The following is a 19,782-nucleotide window of genomic DNA, read 5'->3' as shown; positions in this document are numbered from 1 at the left end:
GGAATAGCCACAATGTATTATAATAACTATAATTTGAATATAAATGTTTTAAAATAATTTATATAATAAATATCCATCATTTCAATATTTACTTAAAAGAATAGTATTCTCTTTTCAATATAATCCATGATATGCTAGGATATGTTTATGAACCAATGCAACCCTGAATTTTAAGAAGCCTGTCTTACTTTTCAATTACCAATTAAAATTCACTTGCTTAGAGATAGCATGTTTCTTACTGGGAAAAAAAAAACTGCACAATTTTCTGCTTGCAGTGTGACCTCTTTCACTTGGGTAGGTATCTGCTCTATCACAGGCTAAGTGAGGATGTAACCTTGTCAAACCAAAGGCAAAAGAATAATGAGCATACGACAGGCTTAACCGGCACGGAAAAGGTTTGAAGGAGGTTGCAAAAATACTACTCTGAATGACAAAATTAAAGTACACTCCAAAGAATAGGTTAATATTAAAGAAGGTACTCAAAACCTAAGAAGCATTTAATCCCCATCCTTGGATGTCTGCCATACAAAACTCCACTCAGATTTGTTTATTTCATTAGCTACTAACTAGATTTGGTTAATATATTTTCAAATGAATCTTAGTAGAACGATCAATCTTGAAGGAGATAAACTTATGGACTATTTTCACAAAGTATTAGCCAAAGGTAAGTATGAAGAAACAGATACTGGTTTGCTTTCACTAATTATAAATTATTATCCAATGAGAAGAAAATCATTACAATTCAAAATAAGAAATACAAATTGGAAGTCTTCACTCAATACCAGTCTTTACTACCACTAAAACAAACAACAGTACAACTGCTACAGTAGTTGCTAACCTAGTCCACTAACTTGCATAATAGAGAATTATATTTAAACATTTTTATAAATAGCTGAAACCAAAAGAAATTAGACAAATTCTGCAGTAGTCTTTCTCAGTGTGTCTTACTTTTAAAATAAACAAATAAAAATCTCAAATCTAAACCATTCAAGCATGCACTAGGACTACGTATTATATCATTGTGTCAATTATGCACACTTTGACATTCCTTTTCTACAACTAAGACAGGAATGAAACTTTTGTTCCAGACCAGTCACAATATTTTAACAGAGAAACAGTGCCACCTTTTGGTTCTAAACAAAAGCCTCTAATAGAGTCTTCCCAGGTTCCTTTTTCAATTAAACTGTTGATACATATAACTGTCATTAAATTTCACATTATAATTATCAGCTAAATTTTAGCTTCAAAAAACTAAGAAACTGTAAGGTAACATAAAAGTTGCTTACCAAGATGCAAAACTTCAAAATATTCCAAAGTAATACCAAATGCACATACTTTGAATCATCAGAATAATAATTTCTATCACTATTTCATTAAACACATTTTACCAAATCCAACTATGCCAATCAACTAATGAATATCTTAATAGAAAAGGTTTTTGTAGTATCATTATATTTCAAAATTAATTTTTAATATAGTATTTACATTTTACTCATTACTTTAATAACTGGCCACATGATATTACCAGTGGATTCACAGTTTAACCAGCATAAGAATAAATACAAAGATAGTATGTTTCTGAATTACTTACACCAATGATACAATGTCACCACGTTGTACTTCAAAATTCCTTACTTTCCAGTGGTTCAAAAGTACCACATCTGATGACTGGCTTCCCCCAGGATTCAAAGAAGGCTAAAAAAAGTAAGAAACAGATACATCTATCATTTGTATTTTTTTATATTTATTTTTTCATTGTAGTTGGTCACAATAACTTTATTTTATTTACTTTTTTATGTGGTGCTGAGGATCAAACCCAGGGCCTTGCACGTGCTAGGCGAGTGCTCTACCGGTGGGCCACAACCCCAGCCCCTCATTTGTATTTTTTAATCTTCACAGTCCTTGAACTTTATAGCTTGATTGGAATGCAGTAAAACATTTTTAGAGTAGTACCTTTCAATAAATTGCTATTTTAAAGTAACTACAAATGATGAGTTTTCAAAAGGCTCATTGGGATTCTCCATAAATGAATCAGAAATAATAATAATAAATTACCAATGCTTTTTGAAAGAAAAAAAATGTGCTAAATATCAAAATCTTTACTAAACTCAAGTAGAGAAATATGGAAAGTTTTATAAAGAATTTTAAAAGTTGAGAAAGAAGCAACCCAATCCTCCCAATATTCAGATAGGACCCAATTACACAACAGCACACACACATCATTGTTCCATCTGGTGAAAAGAGGAAATAATCTCAAATCAACCAGTAGAAGACCCTTATAAAACTAGAGGGAGGCAAAAGAACCAGGCAATTAGATAATCATTTAAAATGTAGGGATTTCCAGGCTGGAGTTGTGGCTCAGTGGTAGTGCGCTTGCCTAGAACGTATGAGGCACTGGTTTGATTCTCAGCACCACATATAAATAAATAAAATAAAAGTCCATTGACAGCTAAGAAAAAAATATTCTAAAAAAATGTAGGGATTTCAATCTCAATATCTCTTTTCCCAAGAGATCATATTCCAAGGGATCAGGTCCCAGTTTGAGCCTATAATGGCTTTCATTCTAGGACTCAGACAAGTAAGTGTACCTATGCCTAAGAATAGATGGAAAAAAATGTTGAAAAACACTGGGTAAGAATTCATCTGAAGGAACCACCTACTAGGCACAAAAATATGAATGAGGAATCGTAAAGCCACCTGCCTTTTGGACAGGGGTACTGACAAAGTCAATGGATAACAAGTCTAAGACTTGAGGTGAGAGTGGTGGGACAAAAGAACAAGAACTAAGAAATTTTCCATGGTTGACTGAGAACATCAACATGGGAAGTAACAATTTCTGTGGTTATAGGAAGGGTGCCAAACACCTGCAGCTCTCTGCCTTCACTGAGAGGTGAAGGAGACAAAACCACAGCAACCAGGGCAAGCAAGGAAAGCACTGAACACCAAGCAAAAGCCAGTCCCTGGAGTAGCAGTAACATTCTCTTTCTTAAAGATTCTTAGAATCATTAGTAGATTTTCTACAAAGTAGACATGGGCAAAGATGAGAACATTTGGTATGGAGGCTATCATCATGACCTTAATTTTGATGCCCCAGGTTTGTGTAGCCAAAAATTGTTGGTTACCCTTGGAGATCTGAAATATTCCCAGAGTTCTCACCAACTTCTTGGTATAATAATTTCTAAATCTTTACCTTCATATTGAATTTCTCTAGCATCCCACTTGATTTTTCATCAGTTCATTTAAAATAAAAAGTTTCTTATTTTCCTACAACGTATGTACCACTTTCCCAGTCCAGCTTAAAATCTTAATCATCTGTCTCCTTCCAACCAGTCATCAAGCTAAAGAGTTTTGTTTCTCATCATAATGTCTTTCAGCTGATTTTCTTTTTTCCACCATCATCATACCTTAAGCACCTCCATCACATAACTAGGTAGATATAACACTAGTAGATACAATACTAATCAACCTCTTCTAACTCTGATGGAAAGGATTTCATTTTCTTTCTAGCTGTGTGAGCTTGAGCAAGTTATTTAACCTTAGCATTCCTTTCTGTACTGGGAAAATGGTGATAATTAGTAACTATTACACAATTAATAATTAAATAATAGTCACTGCCTATAGAGTACTTACTATAAGCACTATTCTAGTAATAATGAATAGACATTCTAGGTGGTTGATTTGTGCAAGACAGTGAGGATTTAAAAACACTAACTTATTTGGTGAGATCATTCATTTAAGGTGTTACAGCAGCTCTTGGTCTAAAATTTATCTCTTAGTAACTTCTATTACTGATATTACTGCATCCCAATTTTAATTATGGGAAGTTTCGTATCCTTTTTCCAGTTCCCTCTTTGCTGCATAAAAAGTAAGGAACAGAGCTGAGGCATGGAATAAGCCAAAGAACTTTACTGGGCCATGGAGCTAGGGAATGGAATACCTGGTGTTGAAATAGCATGATTAGATTAAAAGTTGAGATTCCACAGAGTTCATTAGCTCTCATTCAAATTCAAATCTATTTCAAATTCTCTATCTCCCTCATCCTCTTTGTCTCTGAATTCTATGTCTTGTGAATTCCCTTTCCTTATTCTTTCCTCCTATAAAATGGGTGTAAGTGAAGGTGGCCTAGGGGGAGACATCTGGGCTCTAGAAAACAGAGGGAAAATTTTCTTCCCACTGCTCTTTCACCATTTTTTTCCTTGCCATCAGAATAATGAAAAACAAAGATGATTTAATTATTCTGATTGCTTTCCCATACTCTCTTTTATTGGTGTTTCTAAAAGTTTGTGAATCTTTTAGAACCATAAATAAGAAATGAATTTTATACTACATCCAGTACATGCACAAACACACGTTTAAATAAAATTTTGCAAAAGAATAATTACTTTGCTACACATACCTTGATTTTTTTTCTTAATCTGTGCTTTTAAAATTCTGTTTATATCCAACTATATTGATTTCAAACTAACTATATGGATCTTGAACATACAAATGGCTGTGCAACCCAGTGTTAAAACCAGGCTCTAAGGGCTCAGGGTGTGGCTCAGTGATAGAGTGTTTGCCTAGCAAGAGTGAAGCCCTGGATTCAAATCCCCAGCACCACTACCACCCCATCACCAAACATACATACACATACACACACACACACACACACACACACACACACACACACACACACACAACACACTTGTATAGTATGTGTAATGCTTTAGATGATTCTTCCTTAACCATTGTCCTTAAAAAATTATTTAATTAATTATCATTTCCAAGAATGATACCTTTATTTCTTTTATCTGTCTCTAAATTCGTTCTCTAGAAAATTTCATCAATATTTTCAGTTTCAAATAGTACCCATAGGCTGATGGCTATTAAATGCATAATCCCAAGTGATTTTTCTCCTTCTGTAAACTAAATTTATAGCAAGCACTTCATATTACAATACTGAGCATATTGTAACTTTTTTTTACTTATTATTGGTCTTTACAACTAAGCAGGAAGCACATTTTATCCATCTTACAGGAATACTTTCCTAATACTCATCTTCTCCCTTTTCCCATCCTCAGTCACAGGTGATCAAAAATCCCAAGTTCCCCACCATATGTGATTATTTCTATCATACTATATTTAAATGTACATTATAATTACTACCTCATCTCTTTTTCCAAGAGCCTTTATAAACGTCTAGGAAACAGATTTTTCTTTCTTAGGTTTGTGTTCTTGAGTTCCAGGCACTTTGAAGGAAATTAACATATTTAAGTAGAAAGAATAAAAAAAATAGTGAAATTCCCAAGCACTTCACAAATTAACATGCCCCAAACAGAGATGTTATTCCATTCACCTTAGCCGCTCAAATATATTGCTTTATTACCCTCTTTGGTTAACAGTAGCACCATTCATCTGCCCCCCATTCTAGAAGACTCTAGTTTCAATTTCTATTCTCTGGGACTCCCATCCTCAGACTTTCCTTCTGCCAAATTCAAATGCCCTTTCCCCACTTTGAAAATTCTACTCATCTTTCAGAGTCCAATTCAGTTCACTCTTTTATAAAGGCTTTTAAAAAGAAAAAGAATATTATGTTAATAAACAAAAGAAGTCTACAGTCAGTTCTCTTGCAAGACTTTTAAAAATTATATTCTGCTGCTCCCTATGGAGCAATTGAATCCACCTTTCCCTTATAGAATCATTTTTCCCAATTTTTCTTAAACTAATTGTAAGACACAAAAGGTAAGGCACTGTAAACAAAAAAATCAAAACACTTATACAGAGGGAAAAAAAACCCAGAAGGAATCATCTCTAATCTCAAACAGTAAAATATTAGAAAATCATCATTAGCATATGGAAGAACCATGTAATTTTACAAGAGAAGCAATAGAGTTTTCTTTTACCTTTCCTCTCCTCTGCAAGGTGGAATTAATTATTCCCCCATCTATAAACCCATAGCAACTTAGGTAAACTTCAGTGTTTGTACTTAATAGGTATCTGCCTAGAGATATGACTCTCAAGTGTAAGTTTCCCATATTTTATTCATTTTTGTACACTTTATCCCAAAGGAAAATATTTCTATACTTGTAATTCCAAAACATAAAAGCTCTTAAAAGAACATTATAACCTACAATGGTTCCTAAACATGTACATTATCTAAACAATATACAGATCTCTATCACTGAAAACATATTTGGATAACTGGTTAAAAAAAATTGTATCTCTTCAAGTTAGGCAATGTAAGCACTAGTAATAAAGTATAACACTGCTCTATTATTATTACCCATAATGAAATAGTGGTAATCACAACAACAAAATAACTACTATTCATTTATGAATCTGAGTAAGACATCATAAAGAAAAACCTTCTTAAATTGGAAAAGTGTTTCTGTAGCATTACAAAAACCATGGTTCTCTGCACTTCAATAAAACATTTTATTTTAGAGAATACTTTCTAACTTTTCTAAAACTACTTTTAGGAAAATTCACTAGCTTCAAAATGAAAATTCAAATGGAAAATTTTTAAAAAATGTAAATTAGATGATATTCAGAAAAATTAGTAAAGCTTTTTTAAAATATTTTTTTAGTTGTAGTTGGACGCAATATCTTTATTTTATTTATTTATTTTCATGTAGTGCTGAGGATCGAACCCAGCATCTTGCACATGCTAGGCAAGCACTCTACCACTGAACCACAACTTCATCCCTAGTAAAACATGTTATTGCTTTGAAATTTTGTATCTTGTTTTTTCTTGTGGGAATAGTAGTATATACTTCAGACAGAGCAAGGAATCATTTCAAATCAGAGAAGCTAGAACAGAAAATCAAAATTAAAACCCCTAAACTTTGATAATCTTGTATGACAAGTATGTTTCTTTGTAATGTTGTAAACGTTTTAAATCCTAGATTCCCAGAAACTATATCAAATTATAAACAATAAAGATTTTAAGCAAAAATAATCTTAATTTAGGAATTTCTACCTATATTTCAAAATATGTGACATTGCTGTTAGCAATAAAGGAAATGTCCAATAGTAAAGGTAAAAACATTATAAGGGTTGGATTCATTAACAAAGAACAAAGGAAGCCCAGCAGGTGGTCTGCCTGGACTTCCCTTCAAAAACTTTCACTCTCTCACAAATTCAATCTATTCTTGTCCTTCTATCATGAACTGCTCAGGTAAAAAAACAACTTAAGGGACTGGGGGTATAGCTCATTGATAGAGCACATGCTTAGTATGTGCAAGGTCCTAGGGTTTGATCACCAGCACTTCCGGGGGGGGGGGGGGGGGGGGGGCGGAGAAATTAGTCAAACCTGGAGAAATTCAAATAGGTTTTATTCTAAATACAGAAAATTATTTTTAAGTCTTGGCTCCATTTAATTGCTAGCAATTACCTTGAGCAAATAATTCAATAGTACTAAGCCTCATTCTTCATCTATAAAACCAGGAGTATAGTACCCCTATCTCATCAGATTACTCTGACAAAAAAAAAAAAAAAAACCACTAACCCTTCCTAACACAGTACATAAAACAGTCTAGCAGTCAGAAAATATGATAATGATGATGTTGACAACAAAAGAATAAAGGGAAACAAAATACAGTACAGCATTCCTTCCATAAGATCAAGACAAATTAAGCTTTTTCATAATTCTAAGACCTTTCTCATTTTAAACATTAAGCTGGAAGTACCCAGACAGAAAATTTTACTCCTCATTTCTAAATCATTAGTATTTCTCCACGTCTTTCAAGCAATAAGTCATCATGCTTTTATTTTGGAACTAAATTCTTTTGCCTCTAGGAATTAATCCAAAAAAAAATGTTTAATGTGCACAAGTATAAAGTTATAAATATCTCTGAAAATATTCCACCTATGTTTTAAGCTTTCTTTTTCAAAACATAAATACACATATTAAAAGATGTTAAAAATATAGTTGAGATTATGAACTTCTTTTCTGTTTTCTGTGCAGTTGCATTTCATACGTTTTAACATTTATGACAAACAAATATATCTTTTTGGAAAATTTTTAAGTTACACTTTAAAAAGCCAATTGTATATATTTCTTTGACCTAAGTACTATACAGTCCACTTTAAGAAAGACAATATAAGTCAGCAGAGTTCAACAGATGCTAATATTTCATGCTAAAGCTAGAGAGAATCAATATGGAATCAGTTCTCCAAACAAGTAAAACACAAAAATTGGACTTTAATGTTTATCTCTGGTCAAAAACTATGTTAAAGGATTTTTTACTCCTCCCACAAGCAAATATTATTGTCAAGGTGTCCTAAAACTTCAGCTTGTGTACAAGTTTAAATCATATAGAAGTTTTGAGGGAACTTGGGCTTTCATTTAGAAAAATAAAACTCCCCTAGGGAATTAAACAGAGTCAAGATAGATTTCTTGCCTGATAAGATTTAGCTGAAGCTAACAATCAGTAAATCATATTATTCTGTTTTTTTTTTCCTTTTTTCCACTATTTCCTAATTTAAAAATTAATTTTTAAAGTCGCTGATTCTTGCCTGCAGTCTACCAACAAAGCTTGGTTTTAACTTATTTGAAAGCAATGCTTTTAACCTTTTCTGGCCTGTAAAAGCACCACCATTGGTTATATACAGCCTACAAATTTTAAATATCACAAATTTAAAAAATTTTAAATTTTATGCATCTGTAAGATAGTCCCCAAGAGTAGTCATGAAAAACTATCAGTATCCTCCAGACTTCTTTTACAGAAGCATTAGAGAAATGGTCATGGGGGGAAACTAGTAGTGAAAGAATATAACAGATGGGGCTGGGATGTAGATCAGTAGAGCCCAGCATGTATGAGACCATAGGTTCAATACTATATATATCATATATCATATATATATTCATATGCATATATATATAATATATACACACATATTCAGATATATATATGTATGTGTAAATTTCATAAAATACACAAATACACAGATACATGTATGTATATTTTTATAAAATACATATAGCTATATATGTGTATTTTATAAAGTATATATACATGTATCTGTGCATATATGTGTATGTATATGTGTATGTAGGAGTGTGTGTGTGTGTATATTATTTCAATTTGAGATATTTCAAATTGAAATTGTTCTATTTGTTTAGAACATTTTCAGACAGCAACACTAGCCAGAAGGCATAAAATCTAATTAAAATAAATGTATATTTTGAATATAGTATTATTATTATTGGATAGCACATGTTTTTAAAAATGCAAATAAAATCATCTAAAATTTCATCTTTCTTCCCTTGTTTTTCAGGGGTCTCTATCATTTGCATAGTTCTAGGGTTCTCAGATTTATCTCACTAGGTATGCATAAAAAAATGGACTAAATATACCCAGTCAGAGCAAACGTTTTAGTTAAAAATGAAGCATTCCTCTCACATAAAGGGTACCTATCACCTCCATAATGCTTGACCCACCACCCCTTATAAGGACCATCCATTTAACTCAAAATATATACAATTTTTTTTTAGGGCTCTTAACCCAACAAAACCCTAGTCATATAAAATTCCACATTAAGTGCTAAATGAAAGAAATTCAAATAATAAAGCATTACCAGAAATGTATATTTATTAAATCCTAGTCATACCTGATGCTTTATTATGTGTAAATGGATTCTCCATACCTGTTCCAGTATCCAGAGGCTCCACCAGAGAACACCCGGTGGTATGTGACATTCCTAGTGCAAACTCCTCTTCATACTCCAGAGCTCTAGCCCCAATCAGTTACCACCCCTGCCCCTGATCAGACAATTCTGCCAGTCGCTCTCTGTTCACACATGTAGACCTTAGATTTTACTCAGGTCAAAATTAAAGGACAAGAGGACAAAAACAAAAAACAAAAATTCTAACTTGGTCAAGGATGTAAAACTATAAAAATCTATTCATGTTTTCTTTTCCTCACTCATTCATTTATCACTGAAAAAAAAAAAAAAACAAATGAATTCTGACTCTGCCAGGCAATGGATTTTTTGCCCTCCAATATCCAGATATGGATCCAACAACATTTTAATCTGACAGATCTTTAAGAGTCCCTTTTTAAAAACTGTATTCTAATCTCATTCCCTTATTTACTGGTAGTCTTATATTCTCCACTTTAAATTGAAGTGAATATTTTCATTCTTTTAGAATCTCTCCATGAAATTTTACTCACATAAAAATAATTTTTATGTCTACAGATACTATAATTTCTTACTTTTCCTTTTAAAAGAGATATTAGTTTTTTTAAAAAGTAGAACATATACTACATTAACTTGGAAAAATATTGAGTTTCTAGTTTTTCATTCTCCTAATCTTAACTGTATGTTCTACTAGAGTAATATATCAAGTTTTACAGGCACTCTCATATATTACTGGTAGGAATAAAAATAAGGTAATTTGCTAAAATATACTTAAAAGTCTATAAAATGATATCCTTTGACCTCAAAACATATTTTAAAAGATGTCCTAAGGAGGGCCTAGGGCTGTAGCTCAGTGGTAGAGCACTTGCCTAGCACGCATGAGGCACTGGGTTCGTCCTCAGCACCACAATAAATAAATAAATAAAGGTATTGTGTCCATTTACAACTAAAAAAAACTTTTTTTAAAGTTATCCTAAAGAAATTAGTAGAAATATGTGAAAAGATATATGTACAAAGTTGTCAATCACACATTATTTATAATACTGAATAATTGAGCCAACTTTAATACAGTAATATCCATTTATCAATCCATAGTAATATATTCCAAGACCCTCAGTGTTACCTAAAATTCAGTACCAAACCCTATATATACACTATGTTTTCTCCTATACACATGCACCTTTGATAAACTTTGTAATTAGGCACAATATGAAATGAATGACAATAACTAATAATGTAACTATCAAAATGATACAATGTAATAAAAATTACACGAACATCATCTCTATCAAGGTATCTTACTGTACCACAGTCACACTTCTGATGATGATGTGAGAAAACACAATCTCTTTATGATGAGACAAAGACAATATGGAAGGCATTGTAACAAAGCATTAAACTACTATTAACCTCCAGAAATAGTCAGGAGGAACACCAGGAATCCACAATAATGCTTCTCAGTTGACCAACAGTAAATGAAATAGCAGGAAATAACACTTAAGATAAGAAGGGATTATTATTGCATCAATAATAGAAATCTAATTAAACCATGATTTAGCCATTGTTAAATCATGTGATATATGAATACAAAAAAATGGTTAAAGAACACATCAAAGAAATATTAATACATAAGGATATTTGAATATATTTGGCAAATAAAGTGAGGTTGTGATAAATTTTTTTAAATGGTATGATCCAATTAGGGAAGGAAGGAAGTGAGACAGGAAAGAAGGAAGAAGAAAGGAATGAAGGAAGAAGAAAGGAATGAAGGAAGGACAGAAGGAAGGAAGAAAATTCTGCAAAAGAGGAAGTAACAATTCATAGTACTGTGGAAATTCAAACTTTGAAGTCATAAGACTGGACTTAAATCTGTGTAATCTTCAATAAGTAATTCAGTTTCTCTGATCAAATTTCTTCATTTTTAAAATGGTATAATTATAGAACATTCATCATACAGTTACGGAGAATATCAATTAATGTGTTAAGTGAATACCATATCACAATGACTGGAACACTATTACTATTCAATACATTTAAACTGTTACTATTATTATATAACAACATTGAAATAATTCTGAAAGGTAGTATTGATTGTTATTCTGTTTTGTTTTGGTTTTTTGGTATTTCCTAAGTTTTCACCAGTTTGCAATGTTTTTGTATAAGAAAAAAAAGCAATTTGTTTTTAAAGGGAAAAGCATCTGATTTTTATATCTTCTTATAATATTTTTTAAACATTTATTTTTTAATTATAGGTGAACACAACACCTTTATTTTTTTTTAAATGTGGTGCTGAGAATAGAACCCAGTGCCTCACGCATACTAGGCGAGTGCTCTACCTCTAAGCGCACAACCTGAGTCCTTCTTATTACAAATATCTTTGAAATTCATTTTCCTTTTTTAAAACTTCTTTACTGTTTAAGAATCACCTTAATTCAGATCACTGCAACTAGATTGTAAGCATAAAATCTGCAAGCTTTCTGGCTCATTATAAAATAAGACATGAACATTAAATATGTGTATTGTTTCTTACCTAATAAAATAGATTTTGAGTCAGCTATTATGATTTACAGTTCTAATTAATCATGACAAGGAAGAGATCATATAAAATTAATGAAACACAAATTTTACATAAATAACATTTCTACATATTAACAAAAAGATGATTTTCTATATGTAACATAAGTCAGCTACATGGAAAGGCTCCCACATATATCTGTATACAAACAAATCTTTAACTCCTTCCTAAAATAAGGAAAGAGTTCTTTATTTTACTCATTAACTGTTAAGTCCTTCATTTCTTTTTTTAAATTTTTTAATATATATAATTTTAGTTGTAGATGGAGACAATACCTTGATATTTTATTTATTTTTTTATATGATGCTGAGGATCGAACCCAGTGCCTCACATGTGCAAAGCAAGCACTCTACCACTGAGCCATCACCCCAGCCCTCTTTGCTTTTTGTATTAGTTCATTTTAGTTATACAAAATTTTAGCATTCATTTTTACATAACTACTCATGAATACTATATAATTTGCTATACTTCCATCCCTGCTACTTCCACTTTCTCTCTCCCCTCTTCCCCTGTCCCCTTTCCCCTCCTCTACTGATATTTCTTCTTTGTTTTTTGTTTGTCTTCATATAACTTTTTTTAATATTATTTATTTATTTATTTTTGCATTACAATTCTTAATACACCATTATATCATAATTTATCATATCTCTGATTATATATAAGGTATGTTGACACCAAATTCGCGTCTTCATACATGTATTTTGTATAGTGATGAGGGTCTCCTTTGACCCTCCAAGTTATTGATATTTCTTCTATTTATTTACAGATTTTTTTTTTAATTAGTGCCTTGTGGATATACATGATGGTGAGATTCACAGTGGTATATTCACATATGTATACACTGGAAAGTTAAGTCAGATTCATTTCACCATTCTTCCCTTTTCCCATCACTTCTCCTCCCCCTCAATCCTCTTCCTCAACTCCACAAAATTCTCCCACCCTTTTCTTTCGTTCTTTCTTATTTTGGCCTACCAGACATATCAGAGAAAACATTCAAACTTTACTTTCTAGGTCTGGCTTATTTTGCTTAATGGTCTCCAGTTCCATCCATTTACCAGTAAGTGCTATAATCTCACTATTCTTTATGGCTGAATAATACTGCATTGTGCATATATACCACATTTTCTTTATCCATTCATCTGTTGATAGGCACCTAAGTAGGTTCTGTAGCTTGGCTAATGTGATTTATGTTGCTATAAACATTGATGTGGCTGCATCCCTACACTATGCTGATTATATATCTTTTGGATATATACTGAGGAGTGGGATAGCTAGCTCATATGGTGGTTACATCTCAATTTTTGAGGAACCTACATACTGCTTTCCAGAGTGGTTATACTAATATGCAGTCCCACCAACAACATGAGTCTATCTTTTTCCCCATATCCTCACCAACATTTATTATTATTTCTATTCTTGATAATTGCCATTCTGACTAAAATAAGAAATCTCAATGTCGTTATTCCTGATTGTTAGATATGTTGAACATATTTTATGTTTTTATTTTATATAACATTTTATATTTTGTTAGCTTATTTCTCTTAAAAGACCCAGGCTGGGCAAATATCCAACTATTGTACTTTGACTCAGTGTGTCCTCTGCTGTTCGCAGTATCAACACCATTTTGAGGGAAGACACTAAATCCTGTTTACTACAATCACTTGAGAACAAAGCCATATAATATTCAATCTTATGAACAATAAAAATTTGTTGACTCTGTTCTCCATAGTTCCTCTAAACCAGGCATAAACTTGTAATTTCTGGAATAGATAAATTAAATAGTAAAACTGTTATCACATTAGATAGGGTCTGAAAGGGGGAAGAGAGAAAAAATGGGCAAAAGAAAGAGAAAACAAAACAAAACAAAAAGGATAGAAAAGAATAATACATACCAAAGTGAAAATAAGAAAAAAACGGATTAGGGGGTTAGATTTTGAGGCAGTAGCCAGTAGAAAAAAAAAAGAGGGAGAAAAAAGGGGTGAGAGGAGCAAGTATAAACCAGAGTTAGGAAAACAAAGATGGAAAAATTCCAATAAACACTTTAACACTTTAGAAGAAATACAAACAAATGTGTTGAGGCATAATTAGCTGCTAGGGTAACAAGTATCAAATCAAAATGAAGAGTGATTATATATGATCAAAATTTATGTTAGAATTATTTATAGTAAATAATGTCAAGGTGAGAAAAATTCTTATTGAGTCTTAGTTTGAATTTTGTCAAGATATGGGATCTTTAGAATATGTCCATCATTCTCTGGATCTCTCCAGAGGGGCAACAGGAGCTACTCCTCTAGATGCTGAGAACTTGTATCAGCCAGTTCTCTTTTATTAGTCCAGGGTCCTCAGGCTGGCTGCTTAGAGGATGAAGTGTTGTGTCTACTGGCTGTTTTTATCGTGTGCAGGAGCTCAGGATGCAGGCTCTTGGCTTCCTTCCACAGGAATATTTTCAAAGGGTCATGAAGCCTGGTGGCTTGTAGCTATCTATAAACATAAGTCCTGTGGTTGTGGATTCTCTGTGGGTGATCTGTGATACAGAAGCATCCCCTCCTGACTGACACAGTTCACCAGGTACTTTCCTTACTAGTGGTCTTAAAGAGACTGAGCTGGTTCATCTGGGTTCCAGCTTCCAATGACCCAGATTGTAAACCACAGGTGTTGCTTCCCTCTGCTGACAGGGATTGAAACAGATTTTGGTGTGACCAACTTAACTGGCTGGGGCCATGGTATAGACACTGTCCCTCTGTACTGCCTCAGACACAGGCAGCTTCCTGCTGTGGCCAACCTCCTCCCAGCTACAGCTGAAATCTGACCACCATTCTTCTCAGATGTCCAGAACAGCAGGCAGCTTCCTACCATGACCACCCACTGGCTGTAACTACCATTCCTTTTCACTGCCTGGGACTGAACCTGCTTTTCCACCTGAATCTCTCACTTCCTGCCCCTGGGATCATGGGCATCTGCTTCGTCTCTTCCTAGGCTGTAGGAAGCACTGGGTTAAGCTGGTCCTTCCAGAGGCAAGACTATTCCAGCCCCTTCCTCTTGTTCAGATAGAGAAGGGGAAAAGATTTCAATAACTTTTGGCTAATAGCAATCAATTTATGAGTTATTTCTAGACTGATTATTGAGACATCTCACTGCAGACATGCTCCTTCTGGTTCAATTTGCTGTTATCTGTAGGTGGGGAGATGCCACATTGATTTAATTTCTTCTCTGGAGGCTGGTTTGCTATGGTTTCCACAAAATGGCTACCATCCCCAGCATGACTTTTTGTCCAAATTTGGGTTAAACTCCTTGATCTTCAATGATCATGCTGCTTCTGTGGCATTTTAATTTGGTTTGCTTTTCTTTCCAGGGAGTGAGCTTATATGCTTTTCCCTTCCCTCCTTCTCTCTGTTGCCTCTCCTACCTTCTTCCACCCTGGTCCAGTTGAGGGTTAGTGAACTCTGCCCTTATTTTCTGCTCTAGTAACCAAACTTCAAGTCTCTCCAGGTCACAGACTGTCTAATGTTGAGTCTTTCAGCATGTTTTATATCATCCACCTCTCCAGTCTAATTGCTCCCTCATTACCCCCCTGTTCTATTATGAGATCTGGGATCCCTGCCTAGCTCCAATCTACCATCTTCCCTTCCCTCTGCTAAGAAATTCTAGCCCAGAAAAAACTACTTTCTCTGTGATATATCCTTCTTGATCTAAAAAAAATAAATGCTCTACTAAGGAATGAAATAGAGTAAATCATGTTACATGCATCTATAAATATGTCAAAATGAACCCCACTATTATGTATAACACACATTTTACTAATAAAGATAATAAAAATTAAAAATAAATAAATGTTCATATTAAAGTATGTAGGAAGAAAAAGTAACTAGCTCAATAGATGACAACGCTTTTAGAAGGCTGCCTGGATGATCTCCCAGAAGAACTCCAGAAGGGCCAAATTCCTACAAACAGGTACAATGGTGCAGCAATCTATTCACAAGCTTATAAAGTACCTGTGAACAAATCTTTAAAGACAGACCATGGATTTCAGATCCTTTAGTTCTTCATTATTGAACATAATACAGTATCATATCAGAAAAAAAACAACAACAACAACACCATTCTAACAGTATCAAGAAAAATTTTGGTCCATGGACCTCCAGAATTACAAAGATCAAAGCCATTAGAATTGAGAGGTTCAAATGCATAGGAAATAAACTACCTATTGAAAAGTGTTGTGGTGGATGAAAGGTACAAAAGTATATAGTTCTTATATTACTCATCTAACACTTCAAAACAAACCAATCCAAATCCTAAAACAAAACTCACTTATTGGCTCATGGTTCTATAATGAAGGCTCTGCTTAACTAGGAAGTTCATTAGTTTGGCTGGAAAGACTCAGGCAGCTGCAGTCAGGGAGGTAGCCATGTACCAAGAAGACAAGCACCATTGTGTAAGTATCTAACAAGCATCAGTCTGCACATTTGCCAATATTCTATCAGCCAAAAAGAATAGTAATGATATAGCCAAGCCAAGAAAAAAATTAGGAGCAGACTACACAGAGCTCAGAGGCATGATTCATGAGGATTGGTTTAAGAAGGAACATGAATGTAACCATCTATCAAAGTTCAGCCCTCTGGACCCAATGAATCATATCCCACCCATACACAAAAGATATTCAACGCTTCTCAAGAACCTTCAAGTCTCAGACCTTTACAATAGGATTAGAGTCTGTTAACTCATGATATACATCAGGACAAGATATGGATGAGGACTCTAGGGTGGCACTTGGGGGCAGTTCGCCTATAATCAGAAATTTATGAGAAAAAAAAAATGTTTCCTCTAAACACGAAACATACAATGAAAGGACAGGAGCAACATAACCACAACAGACTTTAAAAGGCAACGAGAGAAACATACAAGTCACAAAAAAAAAAAAAAAAAAAATCTAAAATCCATCAGCATAAGTAGTCAGTGCCTCCTACCCCAGGAAAAGGAATGCTCTCTTACTAGGGCCCTTCTCTATTCTCTGTAATGGTTCTCTACTCAATCATTGTTCATGACTCTTAGCTTATTCTGGCCTTTTCACTCAGAGACTTGATGCTTTTTAAAAAGAAACACTTTTTTAAAAGTGTTGGGACACAGAGGCCTCTTTTGACAATGACCATCCCCTTTTAGTATAAGCTAATTCATCTCCCTTAAAATTTTGTAAAGTAACTACTTATCTAACTGGGGTTCATTCCATTCCCCTCAAAACTACACCCATAACTCTTTCAAAAAAGACCTGTCTCTCTTTTTTTAAATTGCTTTTATTTTTTAAATACATGATAGCGGAATGCATCACAATTCTTTTTACACATATAGAATACAATTTTTCATATCTGTATATAAAGTATGTTCACACCTATTCATGTCTTAATACATATACTTTGGATAATGATATACATCACATTTCACCATCATTGCTAAATCCCTGCCCCTCCCCTTCCCTCCCACCCCTCTGCCCTATCTAGAGTTCATCTATTCCTCCTTTGCTCCCTTTTCCCTACCCCACTATGAGTCAGTCACCTTATATCACAGAAAACATTCGCCATTTATTTTGGGGGGATTGGCTAACTTCACTTAGCATTATCTTCTCCAACTGCATCCATTTACCTATAAATACCATGATTTTATTCTCTTTTATTGCTGAGTAATATTCCATTGTGTATATATGCCACATTTTTTAATCCATTCATCTACTGAAGGGCATTTAGCTTGGTTCCACAGTTTAGCTATTATGAATTATGCTGCTATAAACACTGATGTGGCTGTATCCCTTTAGAATGTCATTTTTAAGTTCTTTCGATATAGACCTAGGAGAGGGATACCTGATCCATACCTGGTTCCATTCTCAGTTTCCAAGGAATCTCCATACTGCTTGCCATATTGGCTGCACCAATTTGCAGTCCCACCAGCTGTGTATAAGTGTACCTTTTTCCCCACATCCTCGCCAACACTTATTGCTGTTTGTATGCATAATGGATAGCATTCTGACAGGAGTGAGATGGTATTTTAGAGTAGTTTTGATTTTCATTTCTCTAATTGCTAGAGATGATGAACATTTTTTCATATATTTGTTGACTGATTGAATATCCTCTTCTGAAAAGTGTCTGTTCATGTCCTTGGCCCATTTATTGATTGGGTTATTTGTTTTCTTGGTGTTTAGCTTTTGGAGTTCTCTAATGAACATAGATGCAAAAATTCTCAATAAAATTCAAATACAAAAACATATCAAAAAATATTGTGCACCATGATCAAGTGGGATTTATCCCAGATATGCAAGGTTGGTTCAACATAAGGAAATCAATAAACGTAATTCATCACAAAAATAGACTTAAAGATAAAAATCATATGATTATCTCAATAGATGCAGAAAAAGCATCAGACAAAATACAGCACCCCTTCATACTCAAAATACTAGAAAAACTAGGGATAACAGGAATATGTCTCAACATTGTAAAGACTATCTACGCTAAGCCCTAGCCCAACATCATTCTAAATGGAGAAAAATTGAAGGCATTCCCTCTAAAATCTGGAACAAAACAGGGATTCTGTCTTTCACCACTTCTATTTAACACAGTCCTTGAAACACTGGCCAGAACAATTACACGAAAGAAATTAAAGGGATTCGTATAGGAAAAGAAGAACTTAAATTAACACTATTTGCTGACGATATGATTCCATATGGAATCAAAAAGCTCCACCAGAAAACTTCTAAAACTAGTAAATAAATTCAGCAAATAGCAGGTTATAAAATCAAAACCCATAAATCAAAGGCATTTCTGTTATCAGTGACAAATCCTCTGAGGGGGAAATGAGGAAAACTACTCCTTTTACAATAGCCTCAAAAAAATAAAATAAAATACTTGGGAATCAACTTAACTAAAGAGGTGAAAGATCTATACAATGAAAACTACAGAACCCTAAAGAGAGAAATAAAAAAGACATTAAAAAGATCTTTCTCTATTTTGAAAATACCAGGATGCTATGGCACAAAGTCCTTAAAAACATTACAATCGCCTCTGTCAAATTAAAAGAATTTATTAAGTCCATCTTAAATCTTTCTGAGGTCTTAACAAAGAGTCTTCCAATCAAGAGTTGATCTTTGTCCCAAACCATTTCTTATTTTGAGTATCTTTTGCCTGCTAGAGACTGGGAATAAAAAAAAAAAAAAAGTTTTATTTTCTAACCCAAAAAATATGGGGTACACTGTATTTCCTCTAATTACTCCAATAGCAGTTTCCTTACCACCTTTCCAGTTTCCACTAAAGGTTGTTTGTCATTTGTCCAGCTTCTGCAGATAATCCTCCCATCACTTTCCTATCCCCCCAACTGCTACCTAGAACCAAAACCAATATCACAAATTTTAGAGTTTTTTATGCAAAACTAATAATATCACTAATATATAGATATAGATATAGATATAGATGTATACTAATACTATCAGTTTTTTGTTTCAGTTATCTATTGTTTTATAAAAAATTTTTTAAAAAAACACTCCAACATTACAAAGCTCTTGACATATCATATTTCATACATTAGATTGAAGTGGGTTATGAACTCCC

At 33.5% G+C, this 19,782-nt stretch overlaps 1 protein-coding gene across 3 annotated transcripts in view; it reads right to left on the bottom strand.

Annotated features, from left to right (window-relative positions):
- The window catches only part of Immp2l (inner mitochondrial membrane peptidase subunit 2), an 868,756-nt gene that overhangs the window by 782,174 nt on the left and 66,800 nt on the right, over positions 1–19,782 (bottom strand). For all 3 annotated transcript variants that reach the window (XM_078040070.1, XM_078040068.1, XM_078040069.1), the window contains one exon: positions 1,592–1,695. In XM_078040070.1, coding sequence (XP_077896196.1) covers positions 1,592–1,695 — 104 coding nt within the window. The remainder of the gene's footprint in view (positions 1–1,591; positions 1,696–19,782) is intronic.

The sequence above is a fragment of the Ictidomys tridecemlineatus genome, chromosome 2 (assembly GCF_052094955.1).
Source record: "Ictidomys tridecemlineatus isolate mIctTri1 chromosome 2, mIctTri1.hap1, whole genome shotgun sequence".
NCBI lineage: Eukaryota > Metazoa > Chordata > Mammalia > Rodentia > Sciuridae > Ictidomys > Ictidomys tridecemlineatus.
The sequence above is the reverse complement of the archived record's forward strand: the minus strand, read 5'-3'. Positions and strand labels throughout refer to the sequence as shown.